We start from the raw sequence: 27,409 nt of genomic DNA, 5'->3' as shown, positions 1-27,409 counted from the left end.
GAGCATTGGTTTGCTAAACCCAGGGTTCTGAGTTCAATCCTTGAGGGGGCCATTTGGGATCTGGGGCAAAAATTGGGGATTGGTCCTGCTTTGAGCAGGGGGTTGGACTAGATGACCTCCTGAGGTCCCTTCCAACCCTGATATTCTATGATTCTATGGGCAGGGGGGGAGCATGTATGGAGGCCAGAGGGAGGAGAAAGACCAACTGGATGAAGAATTGGTAGTGGGGAACGTATACTGTCTGGGCAAGGAGACTGGGGTGTAGGGGGAACTGGGAAAGGCTGGGCAAGGAGACTGGGAATGGAGAGTCTGGAGTAGCAAGACTAGGACTTGCTAGGCAAGGAGACTGGGATAAGAAGTCTGAGGAGTGGAGACTGGGACTATGTAGGCAAGGAAAATGGGATTGGGACAAAGAGCAAGAGTTGGGAAAGAAACAGGGCAGGGACAGGTTGGAGCAAAAGAGTCTGTTTCCACTAGAGCATGCTCCCCTCCAGAGACTGGAATGGAACAAAAGATCCCCGAGTCTCTCCATTCATCTGCTGTCAGCAAATAGCTGTGAAGCCTTCTGAGAAAGAGTGTGTCTCATCTCCTCTAATACTGGTCCACTGGTCCACATAGAGGATTACAACCTACTACTGCTGTGAGCTACTCTCTTAGCTCAAGTGTCAGATGGCTGTGCTATGTGGCTCAAAGCTCCAACCCTGCTGATGAAACCATGGGGCTGTCAATATGATGCCACAAGACAGAACTACTGTTTTTCAGTTTGTTTTTCTAAAAGCTGGGAATTACACACACACACACACAAACTAAGTTAAAAGGACACTAAGAGCACTTAGAAGTTAGGAAATGCCAGAGTTCAGGCTATTTGTGCAACCTTAATTCAGCCCCCTTGTGTGTATTATGCATTATGATACAGTCTTCAATTACATGATCACATACTAGTTTTTCCGACAGGACTCCTGCCTCATGGGGTGGGATGAGGATGACTCAGGAATTTGTAGTGAAGGAGACTCTTGTTTGTAAGACCCCTGCTTCATTTGCTGCAGAAGTTAGAAGGTCTGTCGGGAATGAGGCAGAGGGTTTCAGAAAGAGAAGGGATGGTCTCATGGTGAACGCAGTTGAACAATGCCTGAGAGAAATGGATTCTGTCCTTTCCTCTACCACAAAATTTCTATGTGATGCTAGTCAAGTCACTTAAACTAAACTTTTCCCAGGTGGCCACTAATTGTGTGTTCCTCATTTTCTGGGTGCCTAATGAGATCCTGCTGTATGATCTGCAGAAGTGCTGAGTGCTTGCAGCTGTGATGAAGTCAACGTGAATTGTATTTTGGACATAGACAGTGCTATGTAATGCTAAGTACTCTGATAAATCATCTCCTCAACATCTCAAATTGGGCACCCAACATTACTGGCTACTTTAAACCTTAAACTCTCACTGCCTCAGTTCCCCATGTGTGAAGTGGGGATAATACCACCCCCTTATCCAGGGGACTTGTGAAAATTAATTCAAGTTTGTGAAGCACTCAAATATTATAGTGACGCGTGCCAGAGAAAAGCCCATGAGGAAATGAGTGATTCTGTCTTTGGACCAGGATTGAATAATGAGCAGTAAATAAGGCATGGGGGCCACAAATTGAACAATGAGGAGAAAACAAACTATTGAATAACTGCTCATTAAATGAGCATTGTGCACTGAACGACGCAGGGCTCCTGTGGAAAAAAATAGTATGTAATCATGTAATTAAAAGCTAAATCACAGTGCATATGTACAAGAGGGCCAAATTAAGGTTACACAGGAAACCTTAATTCTGGCATTTACTAACTTTGGAGTGTTTGGCTATGCAATATATGATAATATATGATTTAGCGAGAATTAATACATGACCGTGTAGTGTGGTATGTTATGAAGGTTTTATTTATTTATCTATCCATCCAGCTACTTACATGGCCCTTATCACCTTAGTATCTGTGCACCTTATTGGCATACGTTTTGGATGGACGTATCATTTATGAGTGGCAAAGCCACTTGACTTCAGGATTTAGGATAAAATGCAAACTAAACACCCAAACGTAAAGGTTTTCCAAACCTAAAACTACTCTTGTTTTTGTCCCTCTTTAGTTTGATTGATGATACCATCTTTGGTCACAGATGTGTAGGTGCCATTACAGTTTGTGACACTGCAGTGTAAAATACAAACTCGTGCAGGACAGTAGTTTAATAAAAATGTGTTAAACACTTACGTACATTAGATAAATAATACATCACTTTGGAGAGTGTAATTAGGCTAATATTTTGAGAAGGTAGGGATGGATCCTGTGTGTTACGAGTTGTGGAGCCATAAATGTGTCTATATAAAGTCGATCCTAACAAATGAAAGTATTTCTGATAGTTCACCCTCTATTTTGTTTCTTCTGGTTCACACCTAGCAAAGCAGTGGAGAATATGGGCAGTTATAACCATGTGGCAGTCGTACTGATTTCAGTAAGACTGCTTCTATGCTCATAAGTTACTCATATGCTTAAGCTCTTCGGAGGATCTGGGCCATGGGTTGTACTATTTACTTTAAGAGCATTACTGCAGGATTTTAGTTTGCCTTATTTTCAATGTACCACACATAATTTTTCTCTGGGGTGTCCATCCTCCTCAGTGCTACTAGAATTTGTTATCACTTTTAAAAGAATCACTTCAGAGGGGCATCCTGGGCAGGGCCTAGAGTCTGACACATGTAGAAAAGCATGACTTGGCACATGCAGTTGCAGAGCTCTGTCTGCCATCGGCTCCTTGACATCCCCTCCCGCCAGGTGCCACAGAGGCGGTGAGTCAAATGTTAGTGTATTAGCCGTATGGCATTGAATAAGAGGGCCCGATGGGTGCGTCCAGGAATACTTCATTGCTTGTACTACAGCTTCTTTAGAATCATGCAGGGCCAGTTCTACGGGGGGGCAAATAGGGCGGTTGTTTTGGGGCACCTTCTTTCAGGAGGCACTGTCTCACCACTCGGGGGGAAGAGGGGCGGGGGCGGGGCGCTGAAAATGTTTTCTGCTCTGGCCAGCAAAATGATTAGGGCTGCTCCTGCCACTGCTCTTTCAAGGGGATAGTGTGTTCTGCTTGTGGTGCTGCTGAAGACACAGCTCTGCTTTATGAGCAACAAAGTCACCTGCCTTGACAGCACAAACTTAGGACAAAAAGGGTCCCCATGACTTTTGTCCACGTCTGGTTATTCAATTCAGAGATATTTCAGTAGGTGTTTCTTATATTGAAAACAATGTTTGTTCTGAAGGTGAAGCATGTTGTCCAGGTATTTGACACAGATACCTCCTGCCATGCTCAAATAAATGGGTTAGTCTCTAAGGTGCCACACGTCCTCCTTTTCTTTTTGCGAATACAGACGAACACGGCTGCTACTCTGAAACCTATTAAGTATGTAACATCACTGGCACAATTAAAACAACACAGTGATGTGCTCCAGTATTTCGACAAGGGTCTCCCACAATAAGGTCTCCCCCTCAGCGGAGGTGCATGTAAAGACCTTTTAGGAGGGAGGGAGCTATCTTCCCCAGGAAAATTGTCAAAATTGCCAACCATTTCCCTCTGGCTTCTCTGCCACCCATCTCAACAGTGTGAGTCCTTTGTACAGGCTCTTACGCGGAATGGGACTTTAATGTAGAAACCGCCAGCATGAGGGGAGGAATCAACCTGTGCTTCCTCCTGCCTACAAAGATTTTGTCACCTCTCTTAATCAGTGCGCCTGCACTCCTGATCCTCCTCCCCATCAGCCTCAGATATGGCCACCCACCATTTCCGCCTTCTCCTTGCTTTCAGGATCTCCTCTTCTCTCAGCTGCTAGTGATGGCAGCAGCAACAGGAGAATAATCTCCCCAGCCTCTGACTTGGCAATGTGCCTTGTTTCTTAGAACTTAATACTTCAATTGGCCTGGGTTGGTTTGATACAAGATAAACGTTGGTGGAAGCTAGCAGATACCAGCCTTTACCCTGTCATAGTTAGCTGTGGCATCTGACTGCTGTGTGTTGTCCTCTTGTGCAGACAGCGCTGCTCCGGCCAATTTCTAAACCTCTTCACGTTGCAGAGAATGTCAGATGCTGAAGGAGTTAGATGACATGAAGTCAATATCAAACACTCTCTTTACGCAACACTATGAAGAAAACACAAAGCTCAGATAGGTCCCCAGTAAGGCTATTTACTCAGTATACACAAACCAAGACTAGCTACGTACACACTGCTTTTTGAGAGTTTTCAGACAGCTTTCACAACACAGAGCACAGTGTGCACCATTAGAAGACTCACAGACAATATATTAAAGGGATACGGTCTTATTCCTATACACTACAAGTACCTAAGGCAATAACTGAGGTAATACTATATACATATCTAAAGGAGTGCACTGGCCTCTGCCCGGGTATAATTAATATATCTAAGTCTGATGGAATAAGAAAACTTATGCTTTAGAGGAAATTTCCCTTTTAAAAATGAGACCTGATTGTGTCAGACAAAGTATTGGATGATAAAATTAATTCCCACAAACTGGGGGAATTGCAGAAGGCGTATTTACCATATAGGCCTCAGGCTCAGGAATAATACACTATGAGCTTCAGTCTAATAAAATAGATATCAGATACCAGTAGAGTCAGAGACCAAGGCCTGCTTCTCCCCTGCCAGGTACTTTGTGTAGTTGTTTACATCTATGCAAAATGGGTGTGAAATAATATCAAGTGATATAGCCTCGGTGAGCCCACTGCTGGAATTCTGCTCCCAGCTCTAATGTCTACACCTTTAAAAATTAGAGAGGATTCAAAGGAGAGCCACAAAAAGAATTCAAGGGCTGGAAAACATACACTATCATGAGAGACTTAAAGATCTCAGCTGATTTAACTTATCTAAAAGAAATGTAAGAGGCAACTTGATCTGTAAGTACCTATGCAGAGAGACGATATCTGATATTATTGGGCTCTTTCATCTAGCAGGAAAATGGCTGAAAGGCCAAGTTAGAAATAATATAATTGGAAATAAGATGTAACTTTTTAACGGTGAAGGCAATTGACCGTTGGAACAACCTACCCAGGGAAGAGGTACATTTGCCACCACTTCTAGTCTTTACATCAAGATTGGATGTCTTTTTAAAACAGATGATCTAGTTCAGCCACAAGTTATTGAGCCTGAAAGTGTTGGCTTGTGTAGCAGAGAAAATAATCCCTTCCCCCCCCCACTGCAGGAATCACTGGGTGAAATTAGAACGCCCGTGGTATCCCAGAGGATGGACTAGAAGATCATAGATGCCCCACCTGGCCTCAGTTATCTGTAACTCTATAATTTGCTAGTGCAGAGTGTGAATTTATATTCATGTCACAGACACGTAACCTGGCTAGAGTTTCCCCTGGCTGGACACTCACCAGACTCAGGTTTCAGAGTAGCAGCCGTGTTAGTCTGTATCCACAATAAGAAAAGGAGGACTTGTGGCACCTTAGAGACTAACAAATTTATTTGAGCATAAGCTTTCGTGAGCTCCAGCTCACTCAGTGCTTAATTTGTACTGAAAGAGGTGCCGGGCTCAAACAATTTTTTTACATTCATAACTGATTGAGCAAGCCCAGAGGAGCTGGGACTATGAACTGCCAAGCCCTGGCTCAAATTAAGCACTGAACAGACTGTTGTGTTTGGGGCCCACTTCAGTGGGCCCTGTGTGCTTTAAGCCTCTTGAGAGTGAGCAAAGTCCAGACACTGCTCCTGGCTGTGGTCTCTGGGCACACACTTGGAATCAGATTCTCTGTCTAGCTCCCCTTCTGAGAGCTGAGACTCAGTGAGCCAATTGCCCAGCTCCTGGGAACAGTCCTGACCCCTCAGACTCCCCCATATCTTAAACACACCCAGAACTCCACCTTGTGGGTGCTCTGGATTTACAGCTTCACTCTTCAGGAGCACATGAGAGTGCAAGCCAACAGAGACACACAGTCAGACTTCCAAACATGATTACTCTGACTTAGCATGAAAGATACACAGATCTAGGCAAAATAACAAACACATCTGTATGCATTATCCTGCCTCAGTTTCCTCTCTTCTCTAGAGAGTTCTTTGGTCTTGGGGAGAGTCCTCTGTGATGTTCAGGAGCCTTCTCCTGCAGCTCATGGCTTCTCCTCAAAATCAAGTAGTTCATCTCTCTCTACATAACTTAGCTGCCTCTGACCTTGACTGGTCCCACAGTTAAACAGGACCCCTCTACCTGTCTCCCCGCCCCACCAAGCATGCTTTTCTCTCCTACCCAAAGCTTCCTATGTGTCTCTGAGTCCCTTGAGTTTTTATGGCCCCCTGTGAACACCTGGTTTTTTTTGTTCTGTTGCTGGGGTTTTCCGCTTCCCCGCCCTGCAGACAGGTTGGAAGAGCTAGCTTCTCTCAGCTTCAGCCAACCCACTCTCCCAAAGTGTTTTCACCTGAATACAGCTATGAAAGTTTAATGACTGATAATTGTCCCTGGTCTGTCAGACATGCTACAGGCCCTGTTAGCAAATGCTGGATTCCCCAGTCACAGAGACATTCCCTGATACAACAGTTTCATAATAACCACTTCATAACATCAACCAGAATTCATAAGCTGAACAAACAGACCCCCAAATCATCACAGTTCGTAAACATTGTTTTTAGCATGTTTGACCAGCACTTAGTGAGGCGATGTAGAAGGTCACTATGCCTCAGTAAGGAGCAATGTTGTTGATCTTGACTCATGACTCTAGTTACAGACAGAATGAACAGAAGAAAATATTAACTGCACTACAATAATTTTTGTTAAAAAACTCAAACATGTTAATCGACATAGACGTATCTTTTCTCATTGCTGCCTATCACACCACTCTACCAATAACGCCAGCTCAACATGTCTTTATCTGCTTTCCTTAGACCCATCGCCATGCTCTTATCCATGCCATTCCTTTCGAGGTGGCATGAAAAAATGAATGCCCTTCCTGAACCACTTTGCAGTCCCATTGCTCTGTCTGCATTCAAATTTCTTCTCAAAACCTACTTCTACCATGATGCCTGTGCAAAATAAATTAAGAATGGTTGGGTTGACGAACAACTGGGGAGCTAAACTGAATTATCAGGATGTGATCAGCCACGACCATTGTACCTATTTTCCCTACCCATTGTCTGTTTATCCTTTTAGACTTTGAGCCTTCTTACATATATATATATATATATATATATATATATATATACACACACACAGCACCATGCCCACGCTCTTTTTGGATAGCACCATGTTTCATATTAATTAATAATAATAAATAACAGAAATTAAGACTACCACCAATCATTATTTGGGGAATCCCCCTCCCCAAAATCTCTGTCTTAGGTACTTCTAGAGCCCCCACTAACATGGTATCTTAACATCTCTCAATCTTTAATGTGTTTATCCTCACAATACCCCTGTGAGGCAGGGAAGTACTGTTAGCCCTGTTTTACAGATGGGGAACTGAAACCCAGAGGCTAAAAGACTTGCCCCAGGTCATACAGAAGGTCTGTGGTGGAACAGAGACTTGAATCCAGGTCTCCCATGGGCTAGACCAGTTCCCTAAGCACTAGACCATCCATCCACCACTATGCATGGTATTCCCTCGTGTAGGCATCAGTGTAACGTTTTTCTCTGAAGCAATGTTAGATGTTACTGTGCCATGCCCTTCAGCTATCTGCTCGTACAAATTATATCACCTCAGGAAAGCATTCAGTGTGCTAGGCTTTCTAAGATGGTGTGATCAGAATAGCGGAATAGAGGCATAGATCATCAAAGCAGAGTTTTGACTGCTACTATATTAACTGTATTAAAACTGAAATCCAAAAGGAAAAAAATGTGAAAAAGGAAGAGGTGAGTAATGTCTGTCCAGCCCCTGCCCTCATTCTCGTAGCAGTTACAAGAAACAACGAAAGATGCCACAAACTCATCTGTTATGAAATGGAGCTTCATTTTCCCAGTATTATCCAAACAAATAAGGCGTTCCTCACCTTCTCCCTTTGTTGACTGACTGACCCACGGGCAGCCTCCTGGGGTAGAGCATGCTATGCCACACCTCATGTTTTATAACCTGTCGTTATTACATCAGCAGCATGAGATAAATCACCCTGAAAGGCACATGCAAAGATTTGGATTGTAGTGATTCTGATAATGGAGTGGTCTCCTGGGCAGCTAGTTTCCTGTTATTTTTCCATCATTACCAGAGCCTGACATGGTGACACCTCCTACTAATCACCACTGAATGAATGGAGCAACTGAATCATATTAATGTCAATAGGAACTTTTTAAAAAAGGGTTCAAACAACTTCTTAATCTAACATGAGCTCAAACTATTCTTGCTTTCACAGACTGCTAGCATTCTGGCTGTAGCCGAAGCCAAATCTTCCGGAATCTACAGCTGCGTGGCTTCCAATAAAGTAGGAAATGTTGAAAGAAACATTAGCTTTTATGTAACAGGTAAGGTACAATCCGTTCAGTAACTAAACACCCACCCTGGTCAGAATGTTGCATTTGTTAGGATGTCATGTGGTTTACACTTCCCCTAGGTGTGATACTTACTGGAGGCAGATGTTAACTAATGTAATATTTTTCACTGCTTCTGTGGTGGGTTTTGACAGAACTGCTAAGACTTGGCTGCTAAAAATGGGATTAGCACACATGATCCATTATCAGCTTTCTAATGAAGATGCAAATTGCTCATGAAAATAATGGTCTCTTGCTATGACTTTTTTCTAGTGCAGTCGGCACATGTGTAATGTTACTTTATAATTTGTGAAACCCATCTCAGGCAGCATCAGGTGTGCTCACACTATGTATCAGCTTCTGCCAACTATGGCCCTGAGCATGCAACAGGTACCCTGGAAGCAGAACGCTGTGCCTGCCCGCTGCCCCATTGAAGTCAATGCAATTCAGCACAGGCATAGGGATCTGCCTACCTCAGGAACACATTGCAGGACCAGGGCCGGTGGATCACAATTGACCATCTTTTTGCAGGTGTATCTCCCATTGACACCAATGAGTATTTTGTACACAGATGATAGGACCTAATGCATTCTACTATCCCCTTCTGAGGAAGATACCATTGTATAATATAGGCCCATATCCAGCAAAGACTTAAATATGTGTTTAACTATGTATGTGAGTAATTCTAGTGACTTCAATGGCATAAAGTCAAGCATGTGCATAAGTCTTTGCAGGAACAGGACTTTAAGGAGTAAATGCTGTGACTTCAAGAGCTAAGAAAATAAATGGGAATTCACTAATAGCCAGTACACAATTTATCAACCATCACGTAGCAAGATCACATTGCAAAGGAGCTACCTTCTGGTTGAAGGTTTTGCTTTGGCTGTTGCACGATGCATTTACCAAGTGTGGACTCATGGGATGTGAGGCTTACATTAATGGTCCCGTATAGTCTTGGAAAAGATCCTGGTGAAAGAAAATGAGACTTAATCATTTAATAGCAGATATTTTAGAAACCACAGGCCAATCTATCTTTAATACTAAAAATACTAGAAATGAGAAACCTGCCATAACCTCACAGCTGAAAAGGGGATACATTTTTAATTAAGCATGTTTTGTTGTTGTTCTTGCTCTAATATTGTAATCGGTTTTGTTGTTGATCTGTTGCCTGTCATTCTGATTAATGAAAATAATGCTGGTACTATGCTGCCCCTCCCTGGTTTTTGAATTACATTTTACACTTTTTGAAATGTTCTGACCAACGGTAATAATACACTCCCACATTTAGGAACTGTTGGTTGTCTATAAATATAGAAGTTCAGTAATAAAACACCAGAACTAGTCATTGAAATGTGAACATAGATAAGTGACACATGGCGAGGTTATTAGTAAAATATGAAAAAGGAAAATATTTACTTGTTCTATTAATAGATATGGCAGGAGTATTTGCTGACTAAGAGTTCTAGAATCATAGTTTTTTTGTTTGCTTTCAGGCATTAAATTGTGTACATTTCCTTGAAAGCTAAAACCTTTACTCAAACAATGACACTAATCTGTCTGTGTTGTTGTCTGTACATATGTCACATAGAGACTTTACACACAACGTAGGACAGTGAATAGGAACATTCTAATCATCAGTCAGCCTACTGGGTACTTGCTCTTTCAATGTGCAAGACATTGAGTTGTGTGCTCTAGCCCTATCTCTTTAGGCACCTAATGCTCTGTGTAAGACCCTGAAGTCAAGTGAAGAAGATCTTTTGGTGCCATAATACCTGCCTGTTTAACATCTTCAGTTGCTCTCCCACCTAACTGTCTGATACTAGAGCATGATGACGTATATCGTTATATTTCAGGGTATGAATTGATTCTTAGCTGGGCGCAGAAAAATCATAGAAATGTAGGACTGGAAAATACCTCGATAAGCCGTCCAGTCCAGTCCCCTGCACGGAGGCAGGACTAAGTGTTATCTAGACCATCCCTGACAGGTGTTTGTCTAACCTTATTCTTAAAAACCTCCAATGATGGAAAGTCCACAACCTCCCTAGGAAATTTGTCCAGTGCTTAACTACCCTGACTGATAGAAAGTTTTTCCTAATATCTAATCTAACTCTTCCTTGATGCAATTTACTTTTTGTCCTGTCCTCACCCTCCTTTTTATAACAACCTTTTATGTACTTGAAGACTATTATCATGTCCCTCCTCAGTCTTCACTTCTCCAGATTAAACCCATTTTTTCAGTCTTTCTTTGTAGATCATGTTTTCTAGACCTTTAATTGTTTTTGTTGGTCTCCTCTGGACTTTCTCCAGTTTGTCCACATCTTTCCCGAAGTGTGGTGCCCACAACTGGACACAGTACTTCCGCTGAGACCTCATCATTGCTGAGTAGAGCGGAAGAATTACTTTTTATGTCTTGTTTACAACACTCCTGCAAATACATCCCAGGATGGTGTTCACTTTTTTTTTTTGTCAGCAATGTTACATGGTTGACTCATATTTAGTTTGTGATCCACTATAATCCCCAGATCCCTTTCTGCATTACTCCTTTTTAGGCAGTCATTTCCCATTTTGTATTTTTGCAACTGATTATTCCTGCTTAAGTGTAGTCATTTGTATTTCTCCTTATTGAATTTCATCCTATTTGTTTCAAACCATTTTTCCAGTTTGTCAAAATCACTTTGAACTCCAATCCTGTCCTCCAAAGTGCTTGCAACCCCTCCCAGCTTGGTATTGTCCTCAAACTTTATAGGTGTATTCTCTATCCAAATTATTTATGAAGATATTGAATGGAACCTAACCCGCTCCATGATACCATACTTTACCTGGTAGAATGTATAATGGCAGAGAGGGTGAATAGCTATGACTTTCCCCTGAAGGCTTTGGTTTTGGCATCCATTCAGAAATGGGATATTGGAGTGGTTGGTTTACTGTTGTCTGGAAATTGTTCATGGTTTCACTGGTAGTACCCTTTTTATGTGGGGTAGTGAGACTGATATAAACTCAGCTTTTAAATCAGTTTTTTAAAATGGTGTATTTGTCCTTCGGACTCCTGGTGTGTTGTGAGACTTGAGCTGTGTGATTTATAAACACCTGTTTGTCTACTGACATTTGGTTGCTTTAATTAAACTCGACTTGTTGCTATCTGCTGTTGGCACATTTAAAAGGGGCTTGTTCTTCTCTCCCCTGCTTCCAGCACATCTAATTTGAAAGATCAGAAATACTCATTTGGATTCACACATTACTCTAGCAAGTACACCCTTTCAGGCTGAGACTGTTGTTCTCGTCAGGTAGCATTTTATACTTCAAGGCAATTGAGAGCCTTTTTTGTTTTTGGTGTTAGTTGAAAAGCGCACTTGGGGAAAAAATGACAGTCCAAAAAATGCTGATGGTGTGAACAGACAGACAGGACACTGAAAAGGATTTCCTTCTAATGTATTCCAAACAGATACTTCAGGGCTAGGGTGACTGAATCATAGAATCATAGAATATCAGGGTTGGAAGGGACCCCAGAAGGTCATCTAGTCCAACCCCCTGCTCAAAGCAGGACCAATTCCCAGTTAAATCATCCCAGCCAGGGCTTTGTCAAGCCTGACCTTAAAAACCTCTAAGGAAGGAGATTCTACCACCTCCCAAGGTAACGCATTCCAGTGTTTCACCACCCTCTTAGTGAAAAAGTTTTTCCTAATATCCAATCTAAACCTCCCCCACTGCAACTTGAGACCATTACTCCTCGTTCTGTCATCTGCTACCATTGAGAACAGTCTAGAGCCATCCTCTTTGGAACCCCCTTTCAGGTAGTTGAAAGCAGCTATCAAATCCCCCCTCATTCTTCTCTTCTGCAGGCTAAACAATCCCAGCTCCCTCAGCCTCTCCTCATAACTCATGTGTTCCAGTCCCCTAATCATTTTTGTTGCCCTTCGCTGGACTCTCTCCAATTTATCCACATCCTTCTTGAAGTGTGGGGCCCAAAACTGGACACAGTATTCCAGATGAGGCCTCACCAATGTCGAATAGAGGGGAACGATCACGTCCCTCGATCTGCTCGCTATGCCCCTACTTATACATCCCAAAATGCCATTGGCCTTCTTGGCAACAAGGGCACACTGCTGACTCATATCCAGCTTCTCGTCCACTGTCACCCCTAGGTCCTTTTCTGCAGACTGCCGGAGGTTTGTTTGGTTTTTGTGGGTGGGGCTGGGAGGCTGTTCTCACTTGGCTCTGACTTACACAAAGACTGAAAGTCTCACATGAAAATATCCAGAGAAGGAGAACATGAACGCTTGTAGAGTCAGAAGCTGCCCGCCACAGCAAGGGAGGTCAGAAAGGACAATGAACATGGCGAAAAGCTCAAGTAGAGTCTAAGCAGATAATACCTCCCTCTCCAATATGCCCCTTATTTTGAATTACTGTGTGGGTCAATCCTTGTCTTTTAGGTGGCAAGAAACCTTGCGCTAGAGCAATGGGAAGAATTGGGGTAGAGAGGGGCAGTTTCTTTATGTGACATGCTCCTCTCTGACAGTGACTGAAATAGCAGCTAGAAAGTTATCAGAGGCTAAGGGCTGGAATTGGGGGGCTGGAACTAGGGGTTCTGGGGGTGCTTCCGCACACGCTGGCTTGAAGTGGTTTCCATTATATACAGGTTTACAGTTTGGTTCAATGGCTCTCAGTATCCCCACTGGGGCTGCTCCTGGCAGCACTTACCCCCACGGGCTCTACTTCCTACAGAGAGGGATGGGGGCGGGGGTGGGGGGGCACAAGGGAGCACAGGTAAGGGGCTGAAGATGAACACATGGGGTCAAACCCTCATGTTTATTATTGTAGAGCCCTTGGTATTTCTGAGGTTGGAGTTTAATTCCCATGTGTATCTTTGGGAGATTTATGAGTGGTGCAACTTTACACCCCTCCCTTGAGGGGAACGTGATTTGGTGAATCTTGATAGAAGTGAATCTGATATGCCCTTGAATAGCTTTTCCTTCCTATGGGCCAGTCAAGATCAGAGGCCATTTTAGGCTTTGTTTCAATGTGTTTTTAAATGTGCACCTTTGCCTTAGTCCATCAAATAACTGTAGGGAGGTATCTTATGCAGAGAAAATATGGAGTGTTCCCTCCTAAAAGACTTCCTGCTCATTGATACTGGGGCAGTCTTGAGAGTAATTCCTATGTGCCAAATTACACTGCACTAGGCCCCTCCCCCTGAATCTGTCCCTTCCCCTACTTTTGGGGATGTTTTGCTGGCACACAGCAGGCCCATGGGCGTGTTTGCAATTACTGAGGGTGAGACAGGAACGGCTCTGCCTTATCTCCCTGGTTTCCCAATGTCACTAGACGTGTTTTATTTTGAGATTCCTGATGGTGCTTGGCAAAGATAAACAAAATCTTCCATCAGGAAACCTGGGAGCTATTTCCACAGGAAGCTTCAAATCACTAAAGTAAATAAAACTCTTTTACATTATTCCAGCCATGTTACTTAGCTCGCCTCAGGCTGTTAGATTTCATGCTAGGTGTCATATATTAGGAGTTTGGAGTCTTTAAACAAATTATTTGACTGGAATCTAGTGAATTTTGCTTTTGTCCTCAGATTTGTTTTTTTTTAAAAGTGTTTTTCTTCACTGGTGACATCTAGGAAATGTCCCAAATGTGACACCATAAAGTAGCTATAGCTATGGTATTCGGAGGGCACATTATCCTTTCATGTTAAAAATAGGTCATCTCCCACTGAGTCTCACGGTCCTCCTTGATTTTGTCTTAAGAGTTTTGCTTGGCTTTTTCTAGCCTATACTGAGCACTGACATTTTCATAGCAAGAAAATTAAAAGAATTTCAGGTGGATACTTTGCTATTTCTTGACACACTGGGTCAAATTCAGAGCTGGCATAAGGTGGCGCAGTAACGCAAGTGAGCTAGATGGTATGCCTTGGGCAAGAGTTGGGCCCAGGGAAGTTGCTGCACCTCCTTACAGCAGGTCTGATTATGGCCTAATGTTTTAAAACAAACCAGTTACCTCCAAGGTAAGTTTGGCTCTCAAGAGCTCTTGATTTACATTGGTTTTGCTGAGATCTAAATCTGGTCTTACGGAATCCTGGGGAAAGCAAAGAAGTTGCAGCAGTTGCTAGTCAGCATCAAATATGATCGCTTTATAGCAGGGGCTGCGTTACCATGGATCCCAATTTAAATATTTAAATTTGGGCTCCATCGCCACGCCCACTCTATATGCGAATCCGTGCGATAACGATGCATGCTCTACCGAGGGTCCACTGTATTAGCTGAAGGATCTTCAGGCTAACAGGAAAATAGAAATAATTTTAATTTTGACCCATGATTTTCCTATAAACTAAAAGTGTTCTTGATTTTTGACAGATGTGCCAAATGGATTTTATATTAATTTGGAAAAAATGCCCATTGAAGGAGAGAACCTGATATTGTCCTGTTCAGTCAACAAATTCCTGTACAAAGACATTGCTTGGATTTTGCCAAGGACAGTTAACAATCAAACAAAAGCAAAAAAGCACATCATTAAGGAATACTCCACTACCCTCATTCTCACCATCAAGAATGTCTCCCTGGAACACTCAGGCACCTATGCCTGCAGAGCAAGGAACATATACTCGGGGGAAGAAGTGCTTCAAAAGAAAGACGTTACAATTAGAGGTGAGCACTGCAACAAAAAGGCTGTTTACTCTCGGATCCTCAAATTTAAAAGCACAAGGAATGATTGTACAACACAAAACAATGTAAAACATTAAAGGACTCATTAAAAAGTCACAGTTGTCTCATATCATCTTGATTTTTTATTACAGTTGCTACCTTTCAGGCTCTGAGGTGGTGCACCTCCAAAAATGGGTATGGACATAGGAGGAGTAGCGAAACAAAAGCATAACACATGGGCTTCCAGTTCAGTTCAGACGGGTGTGTTCTGCTTTGGCAAAGCTGGTGGAAGTTGGGGTTTGGAAGATCCCCTGTACTGCATTGTGTATGTTGTGTTGTTGTGTCCGTTGCTGCCTCCTACTGAGTGATAATGAAAACTTTGGACCAGTTTTATCTTCCACTTTGGTATCGGCCTCTTCGAAAGTCAAAGCTGCATAAACTGATTAACTTTATAAACTGCTGGTTTTGGTCAACAATGGACATTTAATAAGTTAATTTTAACGTGTGGAATGAGCACAATTCAGTTTGAGATTGACTGGACTCTACATTTTTATTTCAATCGGATTTTGGTGGATTTATAAATATTACCTGCTGAGCAAGTTCTAATGCTTATTTATTTGAATAATTTTCTATGCTAAGTACATTAATCTTATGAAGTATCTTCTTGAGGAAGGCCCTGTGGATGCAGGAAAGAAATAAAAATGTTGATATAATGCACAGACCTATCTTATCATTTTTAATAATGAGGATTTAAAAACTGACAGAGATGAATCCTGTTTCTCCAAATAAATCCAGGTCGATTTCCCGTTGCTGTGTTGGTCAGTTTTAAAGTTAATTACTGCACTACCAAAAAAGACCTGTGGACATCAGCAAGAGTTCTGTGGCAGCCATGAGGATAAAGGACTTTGTAATGTTATAATTATCTCATTAAAGTAGAAGTGCTACACTCATTCCATTGACAAGGCTAAAGCCATCACAGTGAAATGTTTAATACATTCCTCCAAATTTAAATTTAAAATTAAGGCCATTAAAAAAATCCCTCCCTTTTGGTATGCAGATGACAATAGGATTTATTATGGGGATTAAGAAATGGCCAAACTACTGAAGGAGAATTAAGGGTAATCTAAACTTCCTTTTAAGCATTTCCTTTTTATATGATTTCACTACGAGGTGTTTCTGTGTATTATAAATGCAGTATACGGAAGAAGTTACTATTTTTAATAGATCTGATAACTTTATTTTTTTACAATATGTAGCTTTTATAATTTTTGTTTCATTTATGACTGATCATTTATATAGGATTTACATAAACCATAACAAAACAAGCCTTAGTGACCAAAATAGCCACTGCAAAGGAACAAAGTGGCTGTGCTTCTAAAATAGAGGGTGACAACATGACAACTCCTTGTGCTTGGGAACTCACCAGACTGTTTCCTCCTTTAGGTATTGGGACTGTGTCCCACGGCCAAACTTGTCTTTCACGTGGGAATTGCTTTTGTCAAGTGTGAAAGGGTAAACAATAGCATTTCCCCATCATGCCAGCTTCACGGAGCCTAAAATGCTTAGAAAACAATTAGTAACCTGGAAGTTGTCAGAGTAAAGAAAAGAATAATCATTTAGATCTTGAAATGTCACCTACAGCCTTCTTGTGTACAGTAGCTCTTTTGTTCATTATTAGCATGATGGTTCCCAGAAACAATGTGTTCTTGCAAAGGAATTTGTGTCGCTTTCTTTCTCTCTCTCTCTTTTTTTTTTAAAAATGCTTAAAAAGCAAGTGAAATGATAATGGTAATTGCTTTTAAAATGGGGCAAGCTTGTTTTGTTGTGACAATGCAGGTCTCCCTCTTTATGGGGCTGCACTTGAGAAAACCTTTGGTGGCCTGGTGGACTGCAATGACAGGACTTTATGCATTTTTAATGGAATTGGAAGCCAGAGTGTGGTCGCTTGTAGAAGTCAGTTGCTGGCAGCAACCAGGTGATCTGAGCCTGGGTCACAAACCGATGTCGTGGTTAGAAACTGTCCCTGCGTGGAACTGTTAAGTGATGATGTATACCACATTGCCCAAAGGGACAGCTTGATAGCCACTTCCTAGTATGGTGTTGGCCAAGGCTCTGAACAGCTGTGATGCTGTACAATGCTATGTTAGTGCCTGGGCGTAGTGGCCAGTGTTGGAAGGCATGGAAGAACCTCAGTGAAACTGTTTGAGGAAAAGGGTTCTGCATTCGATGGTGAGATAAAGTTATTGTCAGTGCTGATCTCATCAGATTAAACTGAAGAATCATGTCAATTTCTGGCTGTTTCTCTAACTCCCTCTGAGTAGCATATTACTTAGAAAGAATAATTATGTAATTTAAATTTATATTCCTTTTTTAAAAACAAGTGTTAAAATGCAACTGTGTATTTATATTTTCAAACTGGTTAATAAAAAAGGAACATTAAGTGTACTAAGGTAAAAGTATGTGAAATGAAAAGTTCTACAAAAAGTGCTAACAACTTTCCATGTTTTTCCTATTGCCAAGGATTGGTTTTGCAATAGGGATTTTGCTTTTCCACAGCCACAGTGTCACTTTGAGTCATTGTAGTCTGAAGTCATATGGCCATGCTCTGCCCTCAGTGACACCCCCATGTAACTCCACTGGGCCAAATTCTGCCTACAGTGAGGTTCCCCAGGCGTGATTGAGGGCAGAACTGGTCCATCAGCCCATGTTTATGACCTCACAGAGAGACATGATGGCTATGATGCTAATGTGCAACATTCAGCATTAGGGGTAAGATTTTTCAAAAGCGCTGAGCAGTGACCTCACTCTGCTCCTACTGAAGACAATGGGAGCATTACCTGACTTCAACGGGAGCACAGTTAGGCCAACACTGAGTGCTTTTGAAAATCCCATCCTATGGCTTCACTCCAGCATCAACCAGAGAAGCAGGTGGTCTGGAGAGAGAAACCTCTTGTTTTAACCACGTCCTTGAAAACCCGCCAACTGCGTCAAAGAAATTATTAAAAATATGTGAATGGTAACTGGCTCAAAGTTTTAAGCAAGAAAGTTTTGCTCACTATGAAAACCCGTCTTTAGTGTATGGATATAAACAAATTAAAATTAATCAGAAATAACTTACAGAATGTGTGATTTGCCTTTGTTCTGTCATCCTGACACACTTCATTTTGAATGGGTTGGTTGTGTTGTTCTGTGGGGATTATTTATAAATAGAAAACTTGGACCAAGTGACTTAAATCTGTCAGCTTTTGTGTGTGAACATATTTTCAAACAATACATCTTCATAGTCAGCTTATTTTGCCAAAATGGAACCATAATGTAAACGTCCAGGATCCATAGCTGAAAAGCGAGCAATCTTGTTGGATGGGGAGAAATCATGGTTGATGTTAATACCAATGCATATAGATTTGATGAAGAATGTACATCTAAACTTCATTCACTGGAATTGTTGTTTGTTGATAAGAACAGACTATTTGTTACACTATAAACACATAAGTTAATGGTCATTGCCCCAAGGAATGTACATTCTAGCTTGGGCATAGACAAAAAAATCAGACACAGATGGTTCATAGATGTGTTGGAATTGATTTCAGGGGATAAAAGTCTAGCAGAGGTCATTTGTTTCAGAACTTCTGAAAAGCTTTCAGTGCGTTTGGGTTTATACACATTATATAAATGGACTAAGAACTAGTGTGAAATGTATTGGAGAGTTTTTAATCAGGTCAGGTAGTTGGATCATAGTGGAAATGGACAGACCTGTTGGATCATGAAGTCCACCCTCCTGAAAGATTAGCATATAATGTTCCCAACAAAGGATGTGTCAGATGCTAAACTGATGCTGTACTTGATCTTAGCATATAGATATATGTCGCTGTGAAAAAGTGAACCCTAATCTCGGAAGTTTCCTTGCAGAGAAAGATTGCAGCATCAACCAGTTCCTGCAGGAACTGGGAATTCAAGAAAATCGGCAATGCAGTGCAGGATTGTGCAGGAATGCACTGCACTCTACAGGACCAAAGTGCAAAAGGGATAATATAAGAAGTTGCAAATGTGGTAGAAAAGTTGTTGCTGTGTAATCACCGTCCGTTCTGGAGCTATCCTCCTGATCTTGGTCATACCAGCTTTCAACTTTGTGCAAGAAGGCAGGGGGAAATGGATTGGTTTGGAGATGGGGAGGAAAACAACATCAGGATCGTCTGCTTGCTTTGGGTGCCCAGGGATGACTTAATATTGTGTTTGTTGAACTTTTGAGGTTTTTTCTTATCGTTGGTTGAGGGGGATGTAAATGCTGGACAGGATCAGAACATGCCGAGGTGTGCTTCCAAAACACTAGCGAGAAAGTCATTGAACTCCATTTTATTTCATACATTTGAATGAATTTTAATCTATAAAAGTGGCTAATATAAAATAGGAATTATATGCTGTTATATAGCACTGAACTCTGGAACCCATACTTCTGCCTCTGGGATCAGTGTTTTAGACACTTGCATTATGGGAGGGAATGTTGCCTGGGGAAAATAGACACATTTCTCACAAATACAAGGACTATCTGTGTTTGGCTAGCTGTCATGTGGTTTTGCCAAGGTTCCTTGAGTTCAGCTAAACACAAAAACCAAAGATATATGAAGACTTGGGGGTATACAACTCAGTGATTCAGTGCTCACACTCTGGTTTTGAAGTATGATAGTTTACTCAATAGGTCTCACAATAAAGTTGATCTTCACAGTGAGTAAACTATGTAAATTTTATTCATACACAGACTAGTATATATGCAACATCTAACTGTATAAAGCTATCACTAATTCAGGGATATTCTAACCTAAAGACCAGATCCCTTCAAACCTATTTAAAATCTTGCACTTCATAGTACATTTCTCCTGAAAATAGCAAAATCCTGAGATCGCAAAGAGTCTTTACTTTAGCTTGTAAGAGAATGAATGCAGAAAGCTTTGTCTTAACACAGCATCTGTTGTTGGATCATTTCCATTATGATCTGTATTATAACCAGTTACAACTGATGAAAGGAAATTATCTCAAAAGGAAAAGGCATCACTAAGCCACACTAAATATTCTTTTCAAACAGGGATAGTAAGTAGGGAAAGTGTAAGCTTGGAATTTGGTAGAATGTCTCCAGAAAGCTCTGACATTTTACAAGATCGTTAATGACAATGCAGGAGATTATTTTAAATATACACACACACATGATTTTCGGAATGTAATCGTTGAACTCTCGTTTTATTTTGTAGCTCAGGAAGCACCATCCCTCCTGCGCAACCTCAGTGATCAGATTGTGAACACCAGCAATTCTGCTACTTTAGAATGTCAGGCTCAAGGCATCCCCGAGCCCCAGATATCCTGGTTTAAAAACCACGAAGAAATACAGCAAGAACCAGGTGAGAGCTGCAAACACCCTATCCCCTCCTCAATCTCTTCTCTTATATTTGCTCTGTATCTGTTCGGCTATGTCTACACTACACAGCTTTTAGCGACAGGTCTGTCTCGCCACAGCTGTGACACTAAAAGTCGTGCAGTGTAGCCGTCATTTGTCGGCTGGCCCAAAAAACTTCCACCCCCCAACGAGCGGTGTTGGCGTTGTCGGCAGGACGCACTGCTCACAATGGCGCATGTCACCAGCAAAACTTTCGTCTTTCAGGGTTTTTGTTGTTCAGTTGCCAGTGTAGACATAGCCTTAGATACTTATGTCTCTGTTACCATAGTATCTGAGCACCTCACAACCTTTAATGTGTTCATCCTGACAACACCCCTGTGAGATTGGGCAGAACTTTCCCCTCCCTCGTTTTACAAGTGAGAGGACTGAGGCACAGAGAGGCTAAGTTACTTCTGCTCACGGTCACACAGGAAATCCATGGGAGAGTAAGAATTTGAGCATGTGTCTCCCCAGGCTAGCACCCTAACCTCTGGACAGATCTGGTGTTGGCATATCAGAACAGAATTGGAATTCATCTGCCTGTAGTAGGGGGATCCATTTGTCATGTAGCATTACATGGGGGAGGGATAGCTCAGGGGTTTGAGCATTGGCCTGCTAAACCTAGGGTTGTGAGTTCAATCCTTGAGGGGCCCATTTAGGGATCTGGGGCCAAAAATGGGGATTGGTCCTGCTTTGAGCAGCAGGTTGGACTAAGATGACCTCCTGAGGTCCCTTCCAACTGTGAGATTCTATGATTACATCCTATTATGAGACATCCAGGAGCGGTTACTTTGTTGGATTTAGATTTGCTTTTCTTGATATGAGTAGAAAAGAGCTGGGGGAGGAGGCATCTTAGAGCTGGATCATGATTGCACTGGGGTTTGGGTTCAAGGCTCAGATGGGGCTAAATGTTCAGTTAAAATGGCACCAAAATCATGCAATCATACTATTCTTGGGAGACTTCAGCTTCAGTTGGTAGGAATCTCGGATGGGAGAAATATAATGAGATTTCAGCCGTATCCTAACCAGAACCTGAAAATAGGGCCCCATTGGTTTTACATCTGATCTGTAACCAAAGTCATTCTGACAGGTTTGACTACAGGAATTGGAATCCAATCCCCAATCTCTTGTAGCAAAATCCAAGGAGGTTTGTGTTTAAGCTTCTGGCTTTGGCCATCTCTAATTATTTTGTAACAAACGTAAGCAACTGGAAAAATCTTAGAACGTTTACCAGTAATAACCCCCAGACCACATTATGCTCTTGTAGCAACAAGACACCAAACCAGATATAGGACCCAATCCTGCAAACACTTAGGACTGAGCACATTGGTTACAATGAGACCAACATGAATGCTCCCATTGACTACAGTAGGACTGCTACCTGTGTGTTTAAAGTTAAGCACATTTAAGTGTTTGCCTGGATCGAGGTCTAAGCCAAGTACTAAGCATTACACCCAGAAATAAAGCACTTTCAAGACCATTGCCACAGAGGGAGCCTTCTTACTAATGTAAGTGCTGTATAAACACCAGTTTCCACCAGAGCCTCAGAACCTGTGAACACTTTGTAACTGTGAAACCAACATGCAAAATTAAAGACCCATCCACCCCCTAGGGTGTTATGTTATGTCTGGCTCATCCCTAATAATCAGAAGAGGATTGTTTTACAGAAAGAGTTTATTTGTTTGTACTCCAGGTCCCACTCATTTAAAGATCTTTCACTCCACAGGAATAATTTTAGGACCAGGAAGCAAAATGCTGTTTATCGAAAGAGTCAAAGAGGAGGATGAAGGACTTTACCAGTGTATAGCCACCAACCTAAAAGGATCTGTGGAGAGTAAAGCTTATGTCACTGTACAAGGTAAAGCATTGCATTAGATGGAAATGAGAAAAATCGCTCTAAGTTCTTGTTCTCTATTTGATCTACTTTTTCTCTTTTCCCCTCTTATTTTCTCTAAGCGGCTTATAAGTGGAGTTCTTGCTATGACTAGGAAGGCAGGTAAGTGGCTTGTTGATCATGCTTCAGAGTAACAGCCGTGTTAGTCTGTATCCGCAAAAAGAAAAGGAGTACTTGTGGCACCTTAGAGACTAACCAATTTATCTGAGCATAAGTTTTCGTGAGCTACAGCTCACTTCATCGGATGCATGCAGCGGAAAATACAGTAGGGGATTTTATATACACAGAGAACATGAAACAATGGGTGTTACCATACACACTGTAAGGAGAGTGATCAGGTAAGGTGAGCTATTACCAGCAGGAGAGTGGGGGGAGGGACCTTTTGTAGTGATAATCAAGGTTCATGTTCTCTGTGTATATAAATCTCCCCACTGTATTTTTCACTGAATGCATCTGGGGTGGGAGGAGGTATTGTTTCATATTCTCTGTGTATATATAAAGTCTGCTGCAGTTTCCACGGTATGCATCCGATGAAGTGAGCTGTAGCTCACAAAAGCTTATGCTCAAATAAATTGGTTAGTCTCTAAGGTGCCACAAGTACTCCTTTTCTTTTTGCGAATACAGACTAACACGGCTGTTAGTCTGAAACCTGTCCTTTTCTTTTGTTCATCATGTGTGATTTCTGAATACAGCAGTTTGAGGAAAGTCTTAGCAAGGGGAATGTACCAGGTTGGAAAGGAAGCCAATGGGAAATGCTAACTCTGAATGTGTTTATACTGACCTAAAAAGAGGAATTGCTTCAATCCAACAAAGAGAGGGCCAGGGAAGAAGATAAATGTAAATTTAGTGTAATAAAAAACCCTACCCATTCATTTTCTCATTTCAGGCTACTATAAGCCAGAATGAGACATTTTTGATATTTTCCTTTTCTTGGTTTTAATATCAAGTGGGTTGCTATGTCCAAGCAGAAGAGTTTTCCGGTAAACACAAATGCATCTTTCAGAGGTATTTACTATAGGAGCTAGGGGTTGTTATTGTTACTCCTCCTCAGGATCCTCGTGTTATTCATCTGAATGTCCAAACTTTTTTTTTTTTTTTTAATTCTCTTGGCCTCAATGGTGCCTTGTGGCAATGAGTTCCACAGGCAAATTGTGCATTGCGTGAACAAGTATTTTTTCTTTTATCAGATTTAAGCTTGTCATTTTTCAACTTCATTGAATGTGCTGCATGCCATTAATTATTGTGTGCACTTTGGACACAACCTCTTTTCGCAACTCAACCATCCCAAGCCTTTCAATCTCTCTCCATAGGAAACATTTTAATTAGGCAAAATATTATCAGCTCCTTCAGGCAAAGACTGTCTCCCTGTGTGTTTGTACAGCTTGTAGCACAATAGACTCCCATCCCTGTTTGTTTGGGTACTGCCACAACACCCACAACGTGAGAAAGAAATCAGGATTGAAATGTTCCAGTTGCAAGTTCTTTGGCTTTCTTGGCCCATTGGCAAGTTCATTGCTGTAAAAAGTCAGCGTGTATATATGAGCAGGGCTACATACAACAGAGGAAGGACTTGTTGCCAGTTATGTTTTGGGGGGTAATTTTAAATTTGTGTGGGTATTCTCAAAAAATGACTCATTTTAGAGTGCTTTCAGTTTAACACACCCGGCAGATTAGCTAATTTGTCTGGACAACGTAATGTTACCCTGTATTGTACTTGTATTCTGTTATTTACTGATAACATTTTGTGGGCTAGTTTCTGGGAAAGCAGTGTCTCCTTGTTGCCTGACCCAGGGGAGAAAGGGAGGATAGTGGATTCCTGTCTGGATAAGTGTCCTTCATGGATGCTAGATAGAGCTTTTGGATGGTTCTGATAAAAAGCTTTAGCCAAGTAGAAATGGGGGCCAGTGAGTTAAAGACTCCCCAGCACTAATGTGTGGAAAAGGAAAGAGACAAATCATTTAATCAGCCCCCCGCAAAAGATCATGCTCAGGGAGAAGGCATCCTCACCCTGTCTCTCCCACCCTCATGAAATCTCTGTGGTCTCAGCAAGGGGACAATGGTCAAATGAAGAGTGATCCCTGCCATCATCCCCAAGCAGCTCATCATCCCCTGAACAAGTGTCCCTCTTCCGAGGGACATGGAATTGTAGCCATTCACCCAGCTTTGGCTCTGGAGGGTCGAGAGCTGGGCTCATCTCCAATTTTTACTGCATTCTCGAAAATGCACAGTGTACAATTTCTGCCAGTGTTACAAAAAATACTGACGTTTTTGATCTTCATACAGTAGCTCGCCAAGTACAGTAGATCATATGAAAGAAGGCTGGGCAAGTGCCTCGTGTCCAGGGCTATGTTTAACAGACTGGAAAAGTGGTTTGTAAAATAACCAGGAAGGAAACTGTCTGCTCTTTTTATTTCCTTTGAAAAAAAGTTCTTATACTTACAGATAATACAATGTGTTATTTTTGTATCAGAAAGGGAAGAATGGACTGCGGAATCCAAGAGGGTTCTTTAAATAATCACAGTCCTTGTTTAGTTTGGAAGCCACACATGTAGGACAGTCTGTGGAAGAGATGTAGCCAAAAAATGTCACCATAAGCCATCAAATCACCTTCAGCTTAAGAACTGAATGGGAAATAATAGAATGAATACAAATAGCAAATCAGAGTGAGGCACCTACATATGGACAAAAAGATCCTTTTAAATGGTGCAGAAGGTTTTCAGTGGATGTTTGCTGTGGAAGGAGTGCGTGCGAGCTACTAATTGCAGCTTGCACTTAGGGGTCAGTTCAGCCACTTGTCACACTGCTCAGACCTCCAGCTGGAGAACCGTTTAATAAAGTCCTCTCATTGAAGTTTGACTCTGCAGGTATTATGCACACTGCAGAGGGGCGTGTCTCAGTTAAGTAGCTAGCTTATGAAGGAGTAGGATGATGTAAAAAGGGGTCTAGGTGTAAAAGAAGGAGCTAGTTTTACAATTTATACCCAATTAAATTCAGGCTTCCACCCAAATAAATAAACAGTAATGTATCTTGGTTTAAAGCTGCCTCTGGACAGCTTTATGTGACTCTCAGAGATACGACAAAGGAACTATGAATTGTGCTGGACTTTATTCAGCTGGACTGAACTCATGACAATAGTTTGTTACTTATTTGCACATTTTGTATATTGACAAACACGTCATGGTAGCTTGTGCAAAGGGGCCCAATCCAACGCTCACTGGAGTCAATGGGAGTGTTTCCCCAACTTTAACGGGAGGTGAAACTTAGACTCTTACATTTTGTTTGTATGGCTATGAAATAAATTGTCTCTCTGAGTGTATGGTGGGCGGTCATTAGTCTGATTCCATGCTGCCTTGGGCTGTTGTCTCAGTAGACTGCCCAAGCTAAGCAGGGATAGATCAGATCAGTGCATGGATGGAAAAGTCTTGGGAGCTGCTGGAAATGGTACTGGTGTTTCTGGTTCAGTGCTGAACCAGTGACACCGCGTGGCATTCCCCATACTGCACTCGTGGATGTGCTGTCTTGCAGACGAGAGATAAAATAGTCAGGATGAGAAGTGAAACTGACATCCTAACTACCTGTGGTCACGACAGAGGCTGTGACTTCTTCACAAGAGCAGAAAAAACAAGGAGTACTTGTGGCACCTTAGAGACTAACAAATTTATTTGAGCATAAGCTTTCGTGGGCTACAGCATCTGATGAAGTGAGCTGTAGCTCACGAAAGCTTATGCTCAAATAAATTTCTTAGTCTCTAAGGTGCCACAAGTCCTCCTTGTTCTTTTTGCTATACAGACTAACCCGGCTGCTACTCTGAAACCTGTCACAAGAGCAGCGTTCTTAAATCTGCTACTTGAGCTGAATCCCAGCGTGGATAATGATATTCTACTGACCTAAATTGTCCTTGCAGTTTCAAATGGATACACTATCCTTCTTCACTTCACTCCTTAACAATTGCAGAGCAAACCGTAGCGGTGAAAAAGCTGCTGCAGTCCACCAGGAACTGGCTGCACGTCAGCTTGTGGGTGCAGTGATTTCTGTGTTAAAAAATGGTGGCAGACACTCTTTCCCCTCCAGCTGCTGCTGAATAAATGTCAGAAACGGTTCCTTGTCACCTGCACAGGCACTGAGTCACGTTCACAGGATAAACAAGAATATGGATGTGTAAATACACAGTCTGGAGAAGGTCCTGTGTTATGTTAGAGGACAACCTAGCTGTATTAGTCTGCAGCTCACAGCACATTTGTCATAACAACATTATAAAGGAAAGCATCATTTGCGTTGTATTTGAAATGGAGTTGTTGTTTTTTTAAGTACTCACACCTGAGAGAAATTAATCACATCCCAGGGTTTGGAAGAATAAATGCCTTGAATCCCAGTTTGTAGTTGCATTCATATTTTTTATTTTGCTAGAACTTACTTTCATAGCTCCAATAGGGACAAGCCTGAGGAGTCTTTTAAATATTGGACATGAGCAGGAATCTGATTATCACCTTCACAATTCCTGCACAGCAGACTTGTCACCGCTGCAGAAAACAATTCAAACGCCGAACAAAGCTCTGCAGACTTGCCTAAAACAAGGCACCGCATACTCCTTGGTTACCCCATCGGCCCACCAGTGAGACATCACTCCTTCCTCTTTCAATTGTCAGGAATGGTGCCAAGCTTTGACACTGCTGCAAGTATGGCCAGCAAAAAAGAGTGAACTCGTGTTCAGAATGCTGTGCCGTGTTCCCTATCTCTCGGTCTGAAAGCTGTGCACTTGAGTCGGAATTGTGAGCGTATCACAATAAGGGGCAGAGCGTGGGTTTTCGCGTTTGCTACCAATAAGGAAGTGTATTATTGTGACATGATCACAGCATTTGCAAAACATTCTGCTTTGAAGACATTTTATGAGCCCCCAAAGGAGCAGTATGAAATGAAATTTTATTCTGGATATTTTTAAAGCACCATCAGTGAGATTGACTATTTTCC

The 27,409-nt window shown here is 41.9% G+C and overlaps 1 protein-coding gene across 3 annotated transcripts in view; it reads left to right on the top strand.

Annotated features, from left to right (window-relative positions):
• The window catches only part of FLT1 (fms related receptor tyrosine kinase 1), a 138,791-nt gene that overhangs the window by 75,013 nt on the left and 36,369 nt on the right, over positions 1 to 27,409 (top strand). For 2 of the 3 annotated variants that reach the window (XM_073340752.2, XM_073340742.2), the window contains 4 exons: positions 8,367 to 8,475; positions 14,835 to 15,125; positions 20,366 to 20,512; positions 22,274 to 22,405. In XM_073340752.2, the coding sequence (XP_073196853.1) occupies positions 8,367 to 8,475; positions 14,835 to 15,125; positions 20,366 to 20,512; positions 22,274 to 22,405 (679 nt within the window). Of the gene's footprint in view, positions 1 to 8,366; positions 8,476 to 14,834; positions 15,126 to 15,274; positions 18,224 to 20,365; positions 20,513 to 22,273; positions 22,406 to 27,409 lie in introns of those variants that run through there. The other variant, XM_073340762.2, reaches the window with a different exon arrangement.

Source organism: Lepidochelys kempii, chromosome 1 (genome assembly GCF_965140285.1).
Source record: "Lepidochelys kempii isolate rLepKem1 chromosome 1, rLepKem1.hap1, whole genome shotgun sequence".
Classification (NCBI taxonomy): Eukaryota; Metazoa; Chordata; order Testudines; family Cheloniidae; genus Lepidochelys; species Lepidochelys kempii.
The sequence above is the reverse complement of the archived record's forward strand: the minus strand, read 5'-3'. Positions and strand labels throughout refer to the sequence as shown.